At 43.2% G+C, this 19,491-nt stretch overlaps 1 protein-coding gene across 3 annotated transcripts in view; it reads right to left on the bottom strand.

The window, feature by feature from the left end:
* Nucleotides 1-257: 257 nt before the first annotated feature.
* LOC141085429 (cell adhesion molecule CEACAM8-like) overlaps nt 258-19,491 on the bottom strand; it is a 191,576-nt gene continuing 172,342 nt past the window's right edge. For all 3 annotated transcript variants that reach the window (XM_073570788.1, XM_073570789.1, XM_073570790.1), the window contains 2 exons: nt 7,041-7,151; nt 258-663 (listed from right to left, as the gene is read on the bottom strand). In XM_073570788.1, coding sequence (XP_073426889.1) covers nt 649-663; nt 7,041-7,151 — 126 coding nt within the window. In that variant the 3' untranslated portion in view covers nt 258-648. The remainder of the gene's footprint in view (nt 664-7,040; nt 7,152-19,491) is intronic.

Genomic DNA, 19,491 nt, shown 5'->3' with positions numbered 1-19,491 from the left:
GAGCATGGTAAATTTTTTGGATCAACCCATTGACTTGCATGGACAAGTGCGATCCGATTTCCAGATGTAAATAGTACAAGCTGCAATTTTCTCGTCAGGCAGACTGTGCCCTAGGAAAAAAATCGAACGGCCTCATAGAATAACATTGATCCAAGTGTAATTTTGTCGAATCGCGCAGGTATCCAAAAATGCAGTTGTCTGCACGAATCCTAAGAGGCGGTCACCAAATATTGATAAGATTTACTTTTCTCTTTTTTTCATTCACTTTGCATTTTATTAATTGATAAAAAAGAACTATTAACACTCCAAAAGAGTGACTTAAAAAAGTGGCCGAGAAAGTTTTACATATCTATCACTAATTTGTTGTACATTACTGCAGTTTGCAAATGTATTAATACATTTTACACCAAAAACAGAAGCAAACTAGCAAAATGGAACAGTAAATTCTTACAAAAATTGTGAAATATTAACATCCTTCATGAAGGTTTACGCATTGGTTATAGTGAATATTGCTGCATTTTAACTGTTGCATTAATCAGCTGCCAAGTCTGTCCTGAAGATGGTTAAGATCCTGGGACTCCGTATCTTCATTGTCATCACTCCTTAGAGGTCAGCATTAAGAATGAGCAAATCTGCCGAAACGTGAATTCATGTCGAGAGTTCCTATATGGAGTACAAGAAAGAATTATTGTGGGGTGTAGATTACTGTATAGGGACATATACTGGGGAGGTGAATATAGAAGCAGAGAGCTAGGGAAGACTTAGGATAGGTCATCAATGTCCAGTCAGTCAGGGTCTGACACCGGGCACTCCCGCTGATCAGCTGTTCTCAGTGTTATCGTCAGCGTTCGCCAGAACAACTCAATAGCGGAGCTGCTCTGTCTTCCCATATTGGCTGCGGCCGGGTACTGCACATCCGGCTCCTATTCAAATCAATTGAAGGCGGATGTGCAGTACCTGGCCTCGGCCACTATCAAAAGACTGAGCAGCTCCGCTATTTAGTTATTTCGGCGGGCTGCCGCCACAACACCAAGGACAGCTGATCAGTGGGAGTGCCGGGTGTCAGACCCCGACCGATCAGACATTAATTAAAAAAGAAAAAAAAAATCCAGCTCTTGGGTCCTTGGAAATTCATCATTTATTAGAAAAACTTTTAAAACTCCAACTTCATAACATAGGCATATAACTGACAAAGGAAATTTTTCATGTTAAGCAATGAATTAGAGCTTATGAGCTTGAAACGCGTCTGCTTATCTTCCCTGGGGGTTTTCTGTCTGTAAATAGAAAATGGCACAAATAATATCTACTTGGATTGGCATGTGCCTGTTGCAAAAAATGAGTAGGCAAAATAATTGTAAAAAAATAGGAAACATAATAGTGGGTCAAAAAGTTTGGCCTTTTGGTTGTGCACGAAAAGTTTTTCGAGGAGTTTTTGGAGTAGAAATTAAATGGAAACTCCAAATCTCAAAACTTTTCAAAAGCTTTGGAGTTTCCACTTAGGTTTTTCCTCAGCAAAAAGACTTCTTCAAAATCTCCTTTAAAATTTTCATGAGCACACAGGCTAATGGTAGTAGGTTTTGTTTGAAGAGGTTTTGGAGCAGAAACTGAGATAAACTCTCCATAATCTTTTTAAAAACTCCAAACTCCTGAGCAAATTCCAGGTTCTATTCAGTTTTTTGAGCCAAAAACTCTGCAAAAAGAACCCATTCAATATTTATGAACCCACTCAATATTTATGATTTTTTTAAGTCAATTTTCTTTTTTTGATTCATGATATTTGCTGACAACTATTGCCCCAAATTCATCAGACTGACTCACACGATACATAAATTTGATACAAAGATTTTTTTTTCCTGCCATTATCTAGTTTTCTCAAAAAGTCAAATTTTTTTCAAAATGTTGTAACATATGTGACTTGTGAAAAACATGCAGAAGACTATACCAGGGGAGAACCGGAGTGGGTTTTGTGCCAAATTTTTCAACTTTTGAAAAAAAAAAAAAAAACCTGCAGAATTTGGCTGAAGCCACTGAGCCAAGGATAAACCAAAGATACTGGATGTTGTCAGATATGTAATTGTTAAACCTATAAAGAAAGTCAGTGGAGCACCCGCCAGGGCCATAGGGTTACTCGGTACTGGGCCGGTTCTTAAGGGGATGTGTCACGGCAGCAGTGACCTGGTCCGTGGTCCTTGGCGTCCAATGAAAAATGATGATTAAAGGGGAAATAAAGTTTGTAAGAGATGATTCGTGACGCCACCTGTAGTCCTTGGCCAAGGATGGCCGACGCTGCTTAAAGAGACTGCTGGGGTTGATGGTGATGCAGCAGAGTTGATACAGCTTGCCACAGGTAGAGCTTAGTCCCAGGGCAATTATATTGTTAAAGATGGTGATAATGGATGTAGTGCTGAGTGGAAGGTGCAGTAAATAACTCTGAGGACACAGCAGGGTGCAGTTTCCACACTTTTACTCAAGGTTTGAAGTGCAGACCGGGGCACTAGTTACAGATGACAATGAAGGTCCGTGGAGCCTGAAAGCAACTTAGGATCCACTAAGCCAGATGGGTTTTGAGGCCTCCTTACTGCGCTGTCCTCTGAGGTCTTTGCTGCCTAAAGCTATGCTCAGTCCTCTGTTCCTTATTGATCTGAAGTACTTTCCTTTATGGCAGGCAGCTTGAGCCTATTGCAGGTGTCACTCCTTTGTGGGGGCTCTGGTCTGCTGCTGTGCCTTCCGGTGTTTGCTAGGCCAGGAGACCTGCAATCCCCTGCCCTCCGGATTTAGCTGCTGGGACTGTTGTACCAGTCAGCCACGGACTCCGGTGTCTGGCTTCTAGTGCTGTACTCTGGGGTGAGCTTGGTCACAGCTCCACTCCCCAGGTTCCCTTTCACTTCTCTCTCCTCTCTTCACACACACTCTGTCTCTCTCAGTTCCAGACACTGACTGACTGACCCCGCCTCCAGGCCAGAACTCATAGATAAGCTCCCCTGAAACCGAGTTTAGCGCTCCTCCTTCTGGTCTGGAGTCCGGAAAAGTTTTGGATATGTGTTCCAGGCATGTCATCAGCCCCCTGTGAGGGAGGCAATGCCACTGTGGCAACCGGACTCCTGGGGTGCCACATTCCCCCCTAGTGAAATTCAGTACTCTCGGACTGAGGAAACAAAACATTACAACAAGTGAACAATAATAATCATTTACAAAATTTCAAAAATAAAAATTACAAAAACCAAAGCTCAAAAATAGTCCTGATGACGATTAGTCCAAGCGTCATTTTCCATTGTCCATTCCTGAGCCATGTTGTTAACTATATACAAGTAAGTTCCTGGTGACACTTAGTCCTGTGGCCCAACTGTCCTTCAATGGATTATTACGAAAATTTTTAAAAGTTCATACAGTAAGTCTCTGTAGGGTCATATGCTTAATGATTACGTATTACATTACTGATTTACATATCTTCCTTACGCACTTTACTTACATGTGGAACCTTATGGGGTTTTGATCTTAAGTACAACGGGTAGACTTTCGTAGCACTGGTATTGCTGGTGACCTAACTGGATTCACTGTGCTTGCAACCATTGGTGTAGTGCGCTCTTTTTCAGCTACTCTATGAGTGACTCTATGTAGCATAGGTATACCTGATTTTCTACGACTACTGATGCTCACCGTGGGCATGACAGATTCGCCGCTGGCAGGGGATAAATTTTCTTGCTCCTCTACTGGTGTGGCATCTGCTGCTTGAGGTCGCTGGTCTTCAGGCTGGTCTTAAGTGGTACCCCCTTCTGGCACTACTGGCTGGGGAAAGATCAAGATGGGCACAACTATGGCCTGGTACAGTCTTGTCCAATCTGGAGAGAACGTCTGGGTCTTCAATCCCTTCCTTTAGTTGGTCAGGGCATGGTTTGAGATGATCTCTTGACACTGCCGCTGAGGTTTCTCCTCCATCCTTACTGATGGTGTTATCAAAGTCTGAAGGTAAAACGGTGTATGGCTCAGTTTCCCAGAGGTCATCAAGTTTGTGCACTCGTCTCTTCCTTTTGAGTACCTGTTCTCAGGTATCAAGGGAACTGCAGAGGTGTGCTGATTGTAATTTCTTTCCTGCTACTCTCTTGCCTAGGACAAACTTCGTTCCACGCACTCTTGCACTTTGCAGTATTGCTGCTCTGTATCACAGTCTGCATCTGGTGATGTCACCTCAGGTGTTAAAACTCCCATGTCCTAGTCAATGGGTAACTTGCCAGGTCTTGCCCTTATCAGGTAGGCAGGAGTGCAGTTGGTGGAGCTTACTAGGATATGGTTGTATAGATCTCAGATCTGGCAACTTCTCTGGACATAGGGTTGGCTGTTCCAGTGGCAAGGTCTTCAATAGGTCAATTAATACCTGGTTCATCTTCTTGCACATGCCATTGGTCTGTGGATGGTATGGTGTCGTCCTGATTTTCTTGCAGCTGTACAGGTTACAGAACTCCTGGAACACTTCTGCCTCAAAGGCTGGGCCTTGGTCGGTGAGCACTTGTTCAGGGTAAGAGTGCAGTCGACAAACGTATTCTTGAAACGCTTTGGCTGCCGTCTTCGCTGTTTGGTCTTTGACAGGCACGACTACCAAGAACCTCGAGTAATGGTCAACGATGGTCAGAGTGTAGGTGTAGTCATTCGTACTCTGAGTCATGTGATCCAAAGCTACCAGTTCACATGGCTGTTTCATGATGATTGGCTGTAATGGGGCTCGCTGGCTGTTGCGGTCTTTCCTGCGCATGTTGCATGGGCCACATTCTGGGCACCACTTCTCAATGGCTTTCCTCATGTCAACCCAGTAGAATCTCTCACAAAGTAGGACCTCCAACTTCTTCTACCCGAAATGTCCTGCTCCATCGTGGTACGCTTCCAAGACCATAGCGCATCCTGCTTTGGGGGCTACCACATGCCAGACCAGTTCGTGTGTTCACTCGAGTTGATATTCCTCCGACACCGTTTACCCTCATAGTTGAACAGCTTGCCCTTCTCCTTCCACAACTGTGGAGCATCTGGACCAGGGTGTGAGTCAGCTTGTGTCAGCAACTCCTTTACTTGGCGAACTGCCGGATCGGCTTCCTGTGTCTCTGCCCACTCATGGTGGGGCTAATGGGTTTAATTTGGCCTCTTGCATGATGTAGCGCTTGTTCCTCACCCATTGGGAGCACTGGGTCGCAAGGGGAAGGTGGAAGGCTGGTAAGTCAATTTCTTCGAGTTCTTCTGGATCTTCTCCCCGTCTGGTGAATTGGGCATCCTGGACAGCACATCAGCATTAGCGCACTAGCATTCTTATGCCCCGCTTGGTACTTGATGGTAAACTCATAGTTGGATAGCCAGGCTATCCATTGCTGCTCCAGTGCACCCAGCTTTGCCGTTTCAAGGTGGGTTAGCAGATTATTGTCCGTGTAGATGATAAACTTTGCTAAGGATAGGTAGTGCTTGAAGCGCTCCATTACCACCCAGACTATGGCGAGGAACTCCAGTTTAAAGGAACTGTAGTTGTAGGGGTTCCTTTCAATGGGACAAAGTTTCCTGCTGGCATAGGCAATCACTCTCTCTCTGCCTTTCTTCATTTTTGACAGCATAGCTCCTAATCCCACATTGCTGGCGTCCGTGTAAAGTATAAATGGTTGGTCATAGTCAGGATAGGCCAGGTCTTCATCTCCCGTGAGAACCAATTTCAACCGAGTGAAGGATTCTTCTATCCTGTGGTTCCCCTCGAATGGAGGACTCTTGTTCTTGGCCTTCTTGAGTTGGCCCACTAGCAGGTCTTGCAGAGGTGCGGCTATCTTGGTGAAGCCCTTGATGAATCTCCAGTAGTAGCCCACCAACCCAAGGAACTGCCATATTTCAGGAATGTTGCTGGGTCTTTGCCAGTCTCAGATAACGGTGACTCTGTCAAGGTCTGGAGCCATGCCTTCTGCACTTACCATAAGGCCTAGGTACTGCACCTTGGGTTTCAAAAGGTGGCATTTGGACGGCTTTACTTTCAAGCCAAAGTTGGACAGAGCTTTGAACACCTTGGCCAGGTGCTTCACGTGGTCTTCATAGATTTTGGAAAAGATGATGTCAGCTAGGTACAGCAGAACAGTTTAAAAGGTTTTATGTCCTAGGCAGCATTCCATTAACCGCTGAAATGTCCCCGGTGCACTGCTGAGCCCGAATGACATATAGTTAAACTCGCAGAGGCCCATTGGTGTTGTAAGCGCTGTCTTCTCTCTGTCTGCTTCTGCCACGGGAACCTGTCAATACCCACTGGTGAGATCTAAAGTCGAGAAATAGTTAGCGGTTCTCAATGCAGCCAATGATTTCTCAATTCTAGGTAGCGGGTAGGCGTCTTTATGTGTAATTTTGTTAATCTGCCTATAGTCAACACACATTCTCATGGTAACACCTTCCTTTTTAACGAGGACTAATGAAGCTGCTCAGGGGCTACAACTATCTCTGATTACCCCAGCCTCCTTCATCTACCGTAACATATTTTTGGCATGTTGATAGTGTTCTGGGGGTACAGGTCGGTACCTCTCTTTAATGGGCGGATGATTTCTGGTGGGGATATGGTGTTGGACCCCTTTTGCCTGCCCAAAGTTTAGAGGATATTTGCTGAAGACCCTCTCATACTCTCGAGCCACCCGGTAAGCCCCATGCTTTTGGTGTGAAGGGGTGAAGTCAGTGCCTACGTGTAGCTGCCGACACCAATCCTCCAGCTGCCCCTCAGAGCCATTGTCCTCCACCTGGTCGGACGGAAGCAAGGGCTCTGCTGCCTCTTTTGCATTGTTACTGACAGTGAACAGCTTAGCAAGGGTGTCGTACCGGGGTAATTGGACCTCTGTCCCCCCACAATTCAAGATGCGTATTGGTACCCTCCCCTTGCAAACATCGACTACCCCCATGGCTGTCAGGACAGTGGGCCTACTATCAGAGTACACTGGTTCTACCAGGGCCTGGTAATCTTGAACCCTGAGGCTTATTGCTGCCCGACACCAAATTAACATTTCACTCCTTGGGGGTACTGCAGTGGGGAATGGATCACTCACTCTGACACTGCCGACATCTTCTCCAGACAGCTCTTCCTGTTGGCTCTGCATCAGTGCTCTGGTACCCATTTGCAGGACTCGCTGCTGACTGGAACTGGACACCTGGAATACCTGTTGCAACAAAACAATAATTAATCCAAGACAATTTTCTATTACATTGGTGCCTAAAGTAATCATAGGATGGCATTCTCGTTTGTCAAAATCAACTATAATCAAACTTACAACTGCATTTCTACTCGGCCAATCTTAATGGTCACCTCTTTATACCCCACCTGAGGCAAAGGCTGACCATTGCTAGCAAAGATGGCAAGCTGTTCATCTGGGCTGCGAGTAATGTCTGAATCAGCCCAGTACCGCTTAAAGAGGACATATGGCATTGCTGTCACCTGGGAGCCGGTGTCCAGTAAGGCGTTCATCAGAAACCATCAATCACAATGGGCAGAACCGGCCGTCCTCCCACGTACTTTTCTCGCCAGTTTTGTGGGCATGGACGTCTTACTCCTGGGGGTTGGCCCTCTGCCCCAGGGGTTCCTCGTTTAAAATGCAGAATCTTGCGATGTGCCCCACCTGGTTGCAGCGGCGACAGATGGGCTGTCCATCCTCGTCGTAATGATTGCTGTCTCTCCCTCTGGTTGGTGGGATCCTCCTCTGCCATCGCCATGGGACGTCATCTGGACTGGAGGCCAGCTGAATCTTCTTATTTGGGGCCTCTTGCATGGACTGCACAGTTTTAGTTAGTGCAGCCACACTTTTGGTCAGCTCCTGGACCTGGAAACGTAGGTCTGCAGAAGAGTAATTATCTTGGGTTGGCGCGTCGGCCTCAACAGTGATCCAGGGAAAAGATGCTGCCCCCTGTCGGTATATAATGGCTGCACGCCTAGGGGGCACTGTGCCGCTAAGATTTGGTTCACACAGCACCCGGATGGCCCTATCCTTAAAGTGTGCAAAGTCCACTTCAGGATTTTATAGGGCCATTATGCGCAGCTGAGTCTTTTGATTGCTAGACAGGAGTCCTTCTATAAATCGCTCCGTTAGCAACCTATCTTCCTCTGACACGCTGTCAGGGTCAACCTGCTTTACAGACCGTAGCGCTTACTGAAGGTTAAGAGCATAGTCCCGTATACTGTCCTGTACCTGTTAAGGCTTGCGGAACGCACCAAATAATACAGATGGTAATAAGGTGCGTTCGCAGCCCGGGGTCCACCATGCAGGGGTGGTAACCTGCTGCTCAGTAATGGCGGATGCTATATAGCAGTATACTATAAGAACACACGCGGGTTATCGTCACCCGGTGTGTACAGGGGCGGACTCTGTTGCTTCACAGAGCCACACTACCGCTGAACATTAACGCCGTAGCTTGTTTGTGATCACAGAGCTCGGCTAAAAGAGCGCACAGTGTACGGCCACAGAACGCTACCCCAAGGACACGGGGTTAGAGTCCCTCTAGGCCCACTGAGTGCGCGGCGTCGCTGCCACGAGCACCGCTAAAGACTCTGGCATTGGAGTTTGGAGCACGTGCACTGAGGCATGCTGGATCACTGAAGAGGACCAATGTCTGACTCAAACCCTGAGCTACCTACACCTAAGCCTGGGCGCTAGCAGGCTAGGCTGCACAACACATGCGTACCAAGGGTAGGGGTTTCTTAATGAGTCAGTCACCAGATACATTCATACGTGCATACGTCTCTCACACCTCATAGTCTGTAAATACAGTCTATCCTAGCGCATGGGCGAGCGGCCATGCGAACCTTTTATAGCCACGGGCGTCCGGGACCTTCCTGGCTTCTCGGATGGGCCAATCCGAACACGAGCAGGACCTGAGCATGTGACCCTTGATCTCCAATGGGAGATCACACCACGGGCATGCTCATTGGCCCAACATGAGGACTTAGTCCCTGGAGAATCTCTCTGCTGAGCAGCATGCATTGTCATAGCTGTGCCAGAGGTGGCAGCTTCAAGCAAACCCATGGAGTTGGCCTGGGCAGAACTCTGGGACTGACGAATCTGCTGAGCAGGCTCCACTGCGGCCAAAGAAGAATGGGAGACCGCTGGGTGCAAGGCTCTGGATTCCTGCTGTGCAGTGGCAGGAACCTGACGCCTAAGATTACCCCCCCTCCCAGGGCCCCCTCCGCAATGAGGAGCGGAGCGTGGATGTTCTCCACTGGCTCCCAGGTCCAAGCCTCTGGACCATGACACTTCCAATCCACCAAATAAAACTTTTTGCCCCACATCACCTTGCATCCCACGATGGCATTGATCTCAAACTCGTCCGAAGACAAGTCTGATGTCCCGGCAGATGACTCGGAGGACCGGGACAAGTGAACAGGCTTAAGGAGGGACACGTGGAATGTATCAGAGATAGCAAAGTGTGGTGGGAGGGCCAGACAGTAGACCACAGAGCTGATCTTCTTGAGGACCTTGAAGGGGCCAATGTAGCATGTTGCGAACTTAGCGGACTCTACCCGCAGCCTGATGTTTTGGGTGGAGAGCCACACCAAGTCACTAGGGGCAAAAGTCAGAGCAGGGCACCGGTGTGCATCAGCGGAGGTCCTCATTCTCTCCTTGGAAGCCCGGATAGCATCCTGGGTGCGATCCCAAATGTTGCGTGCCTCCACCGCCCAGTCTACAACCCTGGAGTCGGTGGATGACACGGGCATGGTCACAGGGAAGCGTGGATGCTGACCGTAATTTAGGAGGAATGGGGTCTGACCGGTGGAGTCGGCCACAGCATTGTTCAAAGCGAACTCTGCCCACGGCAGCAAGGATACCCAGTCATCCTGCCTGGCTGAGACAAAATGTCGAAGATATGTGATCAGGGTCTGGTTGGCTCTCTCTACCATCCCGTTCATCTCAGGATGATAGGCCGAGGAGAGATTCAGCTCAATGCTGAGCAGGGAACAAAGCTCTCTCCAAAACCGGGACGCAAACTGAGGACCCCGGTCACTGACAATTTTGTCCGGCATGCCATGCAGGTAGAAAATGTGCTTAATGAACAACACTGCCAGGCCCCGCGCAGAAGGTAACCGGGAGAGAGGTACCAGGTGCACCATCTTAGAGAAATAGTAGAAAAAAGGGAAGAAAGTTCCAGCGCTAGGAATGGAAAATTAAAAATCCATTTTATTGTGCCAATGCATATTAAAATTCCAGCAGGTACAGCATATCAGTCGGATGACTGCAGAACAACGCGTTTCGACGCCTCAGGTCTTAATCATGTTCTGACATTAAATGCAACCAACTTCCTTATGTTGGATTCTCCCACCTCCAATAATCAGAAACAGGTGTGTGAACTGCTCCAAAGGAGCTCCTGACATGGTAATGGTAGGAGAGCCAAACAGAATGGAAGGAAAAACAGTCAGTGTAGACAACATAACATAAATAACATGCATAATATATAATATACTTTATCTTTTTTTTCTCTCTTTCTTTCCCCTTTCTCCCTTTTCCTTTTTCCTTTTAAAAGGAAATATAAGAACTCCTAATGTAAAATAAAAAAGATGAATATGAACATCAATAATTGCAACCACATATTTTAAAGTACATATCACATATTCATGTCCCATAAATAATGTACCATAAATTATACTACAAAAGGATATGTACAAAAAAAAAAAAAAAAAAAAAAACACGCAATCAAATATATAGGTAAATTCAGTATCCACCAAGACATCATCCCATCATTATTAGGGACAATTCCTAAGAGAAATTTTTATCCACATTAAATAAGTATGATGTCTACTGGATACACAAAAATCACATCATCTGAACTGTATCAAAGAGCAGTCTTTTCTCTTCCCTATTTCTCTCCTCCTACCCCTTCTTCCTTTCCTCATTCCTTTCTTTATCATATTTTTATTTATCAGATTAATATAAAGGAGAAAAAAAATAAAAAAAATTCAGGTTTATATAAAAAATTGATACTTAAGGACCTACAGGATATAGACACCTATATAGAATTAGATCAGGACCCCACTAGACATTATAATAATTTATTATTGAAAAATCTAGAGGAAGGAGTCTGTGTAGGTGCTATTAGTGAGAAAACTAAGGATTTTTTATTTAATAAAAACCCTGTGGTTCCAATTTACCATTGTCTCCCAAAAGTCCATAAAAACATTTTTCCTCTCCCACTGAGACCAATAGTTTCAGGCATTGGCTCATTGGGGGAGAATTTGGGAGGCTGGATAGATCATTTTCTACAACCTTTGATTTTTGATATACCAGGTTATATCAGGGATACAAAGGAGGTGGTTAAGGCTCTGGACAATTTTTGTTGGAAATCTCATTATTCCTGGCTCTCATGCGACGTGATATCTTTATATCCATCTATACCTCATAACGTTGCATTACGCTGTCTATCCCAACATTTAGACAGATTTAGTGACTATGACACATGTTTGAAAGATTTTTTAATCTCATCTACTGATTTTCTCCTAAAGCATAATTATTTTTCTTTTGACAAAAATTTTTATTTGCAGTGCAGAGGAGTTAGTATGGGAGCTCGCTTCTCCCCCTCCCTTGCAAATATCGTTATGGCGAGGTGGGAGGAGGATTTCCTGTATTCGGATGAGAATCCATTTTCCAAATGTCTGCTATGGTATGGCAGATATCTGGATGATCTGCTGATGATTTGGTGTGGTCCAGAAGATAGTATACAGGGGTTTGTTTCATATTTGAATACTAATGAATTTAATCTAAAATTTACCTCTTATCATCATTTGACCACAATGAATTTTTTGGACGTCACCTTATCTATTAGTGATTCGGATGTGGTCATAGTCACTCCTTACCGCAAACCTACTGCCACTAATTCCATCTTAACGGCAGATTCCTGCCATGGGGTACAGACCAAGAATAATATTCCGGTGGGGGAATTGATTCGAATAAAACGAAATTGCTCCCAATCCAGTGATTACAATAGGGAAGAAAGTCAGGTTTGCAGCAGGCTTTCCAAGAGGGGGTATCGTCCCTGGATTCTTAATAGAGCTAAATCAATTGTACGTGAAATCAACAGGGAAGACTTACTGTTTAAACATAAATCATCTTATCTGAAAAATAAAACTAATAATAATATTGTCTTTTCAACCAATTACAGTAACCAGTACAATACGGTTACTAGCATTGTGAGAAAATACCTACCAATCCTTAATGAGGATCCCATTCTAAAACAGGTGATTCAGAATAATATTAGGTATGTTGCCAAACGGGCACCTACACTTAGCACTATTCTTTCCCCCAGTCTTTTTACAAGTGAGAGTGGCCAGACAGAAGGATCCTCATGGATGACACTAAAGGGTTTTTATAAATGTGGTGCAGCTAGATGTAAAACCTGTAATTTTGCACAAAAAGGAAAAACATTTTTTTCTATGGTAAATAAAAAAACATTTACCATTAAAAACTTAATAAATTGTAATTCCTCCTACATTGTATATTTAATATCATGCAGAATTTGTAACATCCAATACACTGGTTGCACCACGGGACCCCTGAAGGTCAGAATCAGGAGGCATCTCTCAGATGTGTCTAATCATAATGCTGTTGCGGTTTCGGCAGTTTCAAAGCACTTTGCCACAGTTCACAAGGGGGATGTCAGTGGCTTTTACTTCATGGGAATAGAACAGGTGCACAGACCGATTCGGGGTGGAGATCACAGAAGGAAACTCTTGAACAGGGAGTCCTTCTGGATCTTCACCCTGGGCACAAGATATCCAGATGGAATGAATAGCCGACAGGATCTTATATTGCATTATTAAATACGTTTATCCCAGACTTTCATTCATGGGTTGCAATATATTGTATGGATCGTTTGTTGTGTATTGGTTGGGGTTTTCTCATTTGGAGATTTATCAAATATTTTTATATAAAATAAAAAGAAAGAAAGAGAAAAGAGAAGGGAAAGGAGAAAGGAAGGAAAGGGAGAGAGGGAAAGGAAGAAAGGGAGAAAAAGGAAAAGAAAAAAATTTTTTTTAAAAAAAGTTTTTTTGGAGATATTTTCATTTCGGGTTTTTTTTTTTTTTTTTTTTTCTCCTTTATATTAATCTGATAAATAAAAATATGATAAAGAAAGGAATGAGGAAAGGAAGAAGGGGTAGGAGGAGAGAAATAGGGAAGAGAAAAGACTGCTCTTTGATACAGTTCAGATGATGTGATTTTTGTGTATCCAGTAGACATCATACTTATTTAATGTGGATAAAAATTTCTCTTAGGAATTGTCCCTAATAATGATGGGATGATGTCTTGGTGGATACTGAATTTACCTATATATTTGATTGCGTGTTTTTTTTTTTTTTGTACATATCCTTTTGTAGTATAATTTATGGTACATTATTTATGGGACATGAATATGTGATATGTACTTTAAAATATGTGGTTGCAATTATTGATGTTCATATTCATCTTTTTTATTTTACATTAGGAGTTCTTATATTTCCTTTTAGAAGGAAAAAGGAAAAGGGAGAAAGAGGGGAAAGAAAGAGAGAAAAAAAAAAAAAAAAAAAGATAAAGTATATTATATATTATGCATGTTATTTATGTTATGTTGTCTACACTGACTGTTTTTCCTTCCATTCTGTTTCGCTCGCCTACCATTACCATATCAGGAGCTCCTTTGGAGCAGTTCACACACCTGTTTCTGATTATTGGAGGTGGGAGAATCCAACATAAGGAAGTTGGTTGCATTTAATGTCAGAACATGATTAAGACCTGAGGCGTCGAAACGCGTTGTTCTGCAGTCATCCGACTGATATGCTGTACCTGCTGGAATTTTAATATGCATTGGCACAATAAAATGGATTTTTAATTTTCCATTCCTAGCGCTGGAACTTTCTTCCCTTTTTTCTACTATTGATTGACTGCCTAGTCAAATCCGTGCGCAGGATTTGGATCCTACCAGCAAGGCAGTGCGGTGAGCTGGATTAATCTGTTCTTTTACTCCATCTTAGAGAAATAGTTGGTGACAACCCAAATGACTGTGCTGCCACTGGACTTGGGTAGCCCCACCACAAAGTCCTGGACGCAAGAGACGCACGCCTGAATATAGTCCCTGACGTAACGGGCCATATGCGGCCACCAGTACGTCCTCGCCAGAAGCTTAGAGGTCCGTTTTGTCCCGAAATGTCCATCCACCCTGGACGAATGAGCCCAAGAGAGGACCTCCGGTTGCAGATGGGCAGGGACAAATGTCTTGCCCGGAGGTACTGACTCAAGAGCAACCGGAGCCACAGTACTCAGGCTTTCGGATGGGACCATCAGCCGAGGCTCCTCCTCCTCTTCCTCTGATGACACCACGGAGCAGGAGAGAGCATCGACCCGGACGTTCTTCTCCCCGGAGAGAAAATGGAGGGTGAAGTGAAACCGGGAGAAGAACAAAGACCATCTGGCCTGGCGAGGGTTTAGCAGCTGGGCTGTTTGCAAATACACCAAGTTTTTGTGGTCGGTGAACACCTGGAAAGGGTGGCGAGCCCCCTCCAGGAGGTGTCTCCACTCCGAGAAGGCCAACTTCATCGCTAGCAATTCTCTGTCTCCGATGGCATAATTCCTCTCCGCCGGTGTGAAGGTCTTGGAGAAAAAGAAGCATGGGTGCTTCCGACCTTGCGTGTCCTTCTGAAACAGGACCGCTCCAGCACAGACGGAAGAGGCATCCACTTCCAGAATGAAGGGCGTATCTACATCGGGGCGATGTAGAATGGGAGCGCTAGCGAAATGGGACTTAATGGAGGAGAAGGCCTTGGAGACCGGTTCCAACCACAACTTGGGATTTGCACCCTTCTTGGTGAGGGCTACCAAGGGTGCCACCAAAAGTCGAGAAGTGGGGGATGAATTGGCGATAATAATTTATGAACCCCATAAAGCGCTGCACCACTTTGAGAGAATGAGGTTCCTGCCAATCCATCACCGCCTGTAACTTGGCAGGATCCATGGCCAATCCCCGGGCGGAGATGATATAGCCCAGGAAAGGCAAGGACTCCTGCTCAAACACACACTTCTCCAACTTGGCATAGAGGGAGTTTGCCCGCAGGCGATCGAAAACTTTGCAAACATCTCTCCAGTGGGAGTCAATATCTGGAGAGCAGATGAGAATATCATCCAGATTGACTACAACCGAGGTGGTAAGCATATCCCGGAAGATATCGTTCACAAAGTCTTGGAAAACGGCCGGGGCATTACAGAGGCCAAAGGCCATCACCAGGTATTCATAGTGTACATCCCTGGTGTTAAATGTCGTCTTCCATTCGTCCCCATCACGGATGCGAATCAGGTTGTAAGGCCCCCGCAGATCAAGTTTGGAAAACACCCTCGCTTCCCGTAGCCTATCAAACAGCTCTGATATCAGGGGCAGAGGATACTTATTCTTAAATTGTAAACGAAGAAAAGAGATGCGGCACTCACCCAATTTGCAGTGCAGTGTTTCTTTATTCAAAAATTAAAGGTCACACAATAAAGGACGGGCAGATAACATGAGGCATGCGGGGGAAAAAAGACGGACGACAGCCGTTTCGCGTACACAGATGCTTCAACAGGTCCAGGTGTGTAATTACTTGATGTAATTTCCTTAAATAGGTCTATGACAGACAGCAGGTGAACATTTAAAAAAACATGAATGGACATTTTCAATTAAAAACAAGTAACATAATTACATCTTTATGCTGACTGGAGAAAAAATCATAACAAGTAATTTTCTTTTTATCTTGTCTAAGAATCTCTTTACAATGGAAATATATAAAAGTATCAAAAATTCCTTACAAAAATTTTTTTACAAAAAAAAAATTCTTTTCAGAAAATTTTTTTTCTCATTACAAAAAAATTCAACCTATCATTCAGTCCTAATGGACCCTGCACTTTTGATTTAATTATCCATCTGGCTTCATGTCTCATCAAAAGTTTATTATGATTACCACCTCGTGATGGAAATTTTACAATTTCTAAACCAGCAAAGCGTAATAATTCAGGGTTGGAATTGTGTTTTTCTTGCATATGTTTTATTAAGCATATGTTTTTATTAAGACGCAAAGACCCTTTTCCTGTACTAATAGAATGATACTGTTCACGAAATCTTGTTGCAAGTGGTCTAATAGTTTTTTGTAAAAAAATAAACAAGGACAAAACAAAATATATACCACAAATTTACTTTTACAAGAAATAAAACTTTTACCCAATGCTGAACAGGTCCGATTTTTAGAGGATTAGAAGTCATATGTAAATGACAATAATTACAGTTACCGCATATAAAATTCCCTTTTGGTGAATTTTTTTGTAACCAGTTTTTATCAAGGGGTAACAACCGATTATATACCAAAAGATCAGCTATATTATTAGTGCGTTTGTATGCAAATTGCGGAGCCATAGCACACATTTCCTGCAAATCTTTGTCAGAAAACCCACAGAAAAAAACGAGTTCAACAAAGCCCAGCCAATATAAATCTAATATTAAGCACGAAGACAAGAGTTTTTTTTGTGCAAACTGTATTTTTATTTTTATATTTCAATACATACATGTGTATGTATAGACTAATGCAACCTCCAAAAGAAAGGGAACATGAGAATATAATTACTCATATATAGTTATTGGGCTTCATGGCCACCTATTCCCTCCTGGTTCCCTCACTCAAAGTTATGGACAACATCAACATGACCCCATGAAAATTCTCTGCACAGGCAGGACCATCCGATCACCCACATGGGTAAGAGAATTTTCATGGGGTCATGTTGATGTTGTCCATAACTTTGAGTGAGGGAACCTGGAGGGAATAGGTGGCCATGAAGCCCAATAACTATATATGAGTAATTATATTCTCATGTTCCTTTGCTTTTGGAGGTTGCATTAGTGATTTTGACATATAACTTTATTCACTCTTGACATATTTGGATTTAGGTTGCATTGTTTGTATGCACCTGTTTCTATGCTAATCACCTCCTAATGGAGATCCTCTCAATGTGACTAAACAGTGTTGGATGGTCTTTACCTTGGTTCTACCACCTTACATACAGTCATATGTTAAAGTTTGGGCACCCCTATTAATGTTAACCTTTTTCCTTTATAACAATTTTGGTTTTTGCAACAGCTATTTCAGTTTCATATATCTAATAACTAATGGACTCAGTTATATTTCTGGATTCAAATGAGGTTTATTGTACTAACAGAAAATGTGCAATCTACATTTTAACAAAATTTGACCGGTGCAAAAGTATGGGCACCTCAACATAAAAGTGACATTAATATTTCATAGATCCTCCTTTTGCAAAAATAACAGCCTCTAGTCGCATCCTGTAGCTATTAATGAGTTCCTGGATCCTGGATGAAGGTATTTGTGACCATTCCTGTTTACAAAACAATTCCAGTTCAGTTAAGTTTGATGATCGCCGAGCATGGACAGCCCGCTTCAAATCATCCCACAGATGTTCAATGCTATTCAGGTCTGGGGACTGGGATGGCCATTCCAGAACATTGTAATTGTTCCTCTGCATGAATGCCTGAGTAGATTTGGAGCGGTGTTTTCGATCATTGTCTTGCTGGAATATCCATCCCCTGCGTAACTTCAACTTCGTCACTGATTCTTGCACATTATTGTCAAGAATCTGCTGATACTGAGTTGAATCCATGCGACCCTCAACTTTAACAAGATTCCCGGTGCCGGCATTGGCCACACAGCCCCAAAGCATGATGGAACCTCCACCAAATTTTACTGTGGGTAGCAAGTGTTTTTCTTGGAATGCTGTGTTTTTTAGCCTCCATGCATAACGCCTTTTTGTATGACCAAACAACTCAATCTTTGTTTCATCAGTCCACAGGACCTTCTTCCAAAATGTAACTGGCTTGTCCAAATGTGCTTTTGCATACCTCAGGCGACTCTGTTTGTGGCGTGCTTGCAGAAACGGCTTCTTTCGCATCACTCTCCCATACAGCTTCTCCTTGTGCAAAGTGCGCTGTATTGTTGACCGATGCACAGTGGCAAGATGATGCTGCAGGTCTTTGGAGGTGGTCTGTGGATTGTCCTTGACTGTTCTCACCATTCTTCTTCTCTGCCTTTCTGATATTTTTCTTGGCCTGCCACTTCTGGGCTTAACAAGAACTGTACCTGTGTTCTTCCATTTCCTTACTATGTTCCTCACAGTGGAAACTGACAGGTTAAATCTCTGAGACAACTTTTTGTATCCTTCCCTGAAAAGCTATGTTGAATAATCTTTGTTTTCAGATCATTTGAGAGTTGTTTTGAGGAGCCCATGATGCCACTCTTCATAGGAGAATCAAATAGGAGAGCTACTTGCAAGTGGCCACCTTAAATACCTTTTCTCATGATTTGATACACCTGGCTATGAAGTTCAAAGCTCAATGAGGTTACAAAACCAATTTAGTGCTTCAGGAAGTCAGTAAAAAGTAGTTAGGAGTGTTCAAATCAAGAAAATGATAAGGGTGCCCATACTTTTGCACCGGTCAAATTTTGTTTAAATGCAGATTGCACATTTTCTATTAGTACAATAAACCTCATTTGAATCCAGATATATAACTGAGTCCATCAGTTATTAGATATATGAAACTGAAATAGCTGTTGCAAAAACCAAAATTGTTATAAAGAAAAAAGGTTAACATTAATAGGGGTGCCCAAACTTTAACATATGACTGTATACTCTCATTTGTATGTCTATCCTTTTAGTACACATGTATGTATTGAAATATAAAAATAAAAATACAGTTTGCACGAAAAAAACTCTTGTCTTCGTGCTTAATATTAGATTTATATTGGCTGGGCTTTGTTGAACTCGTTTTTCTGTAGGTTTTCAATAATGTTTTGAGTTGCCCAATTTATGCATTTTGACATATTAAATGATCAATCTTAGGTATGATAACTCTAGCTCTAGTTAAAATCTTTGTCAGAGCGCAAAACATGCCAATTTTTTCTGATGGCTGTATGTATAATCCTATCAATGGAACTGTTTAAAGGTAAAGAAAAATCTCTTTTGTGGATTTATCTCACTATGCATTTGTTTTTTGTGACGTTTAGTAACTCTTTTCAATAAATCGCTTTGAGATATGGCTTTAACCCGTTCATTAGCTTCATTCAGAGCACCAATAGGATAACCTCTTCTCAGCAAATGTGAGATAAATCCACAAAAGAGATTTTTCTTTAGCTTTAAACATAGTTCCATTGATAGGATTATACATACAGCCATCAGAAAAAATTGGCATGTTTTGCGCTCTGACAAAGATTTGCAGGAAATTTGTGCTATGGCTCCGCAATTTGCATACAATCGCAGTAATAATATAGCTGATCTTTTGGTACATAATCGGTTGTTACCCCTTGATAAAAACTGGTTACAAAAAAATTCACCAAAAGGGAATTTTAAATGTGGTAATTGTAATTACTGTCATTTACATATGACTTCTAATCCTCTAAAAATCGGACCTGTTCAGCATTGGGTAAAAGATTTTATTTCTTGTAAAAGTAAATTTGTGGTA

This window comes from Dendrobates tinctorius, unplaced genomic scaffold (genome assembly GCF_039654945.1).
Source record: "Dendrobates tinctorius isolate UK_male_01 unplaced genomic scaffold, ASM3965494v1 ptg000028l, whole genome shotgun sequence".
Classification (NCBI taxonomy): domain Eukaryota; kingdom Metazoa; phylum Chordata; class Amphibia; order Anura; family Dendrobatidae; genus Dendrobates; species Dendrobates tinctorius.
The sequence above is the reverse complement of the archived record's forward strand: the minus strand, read 5'-3'. Positions and strand labels throughout refer to the sequence as shown.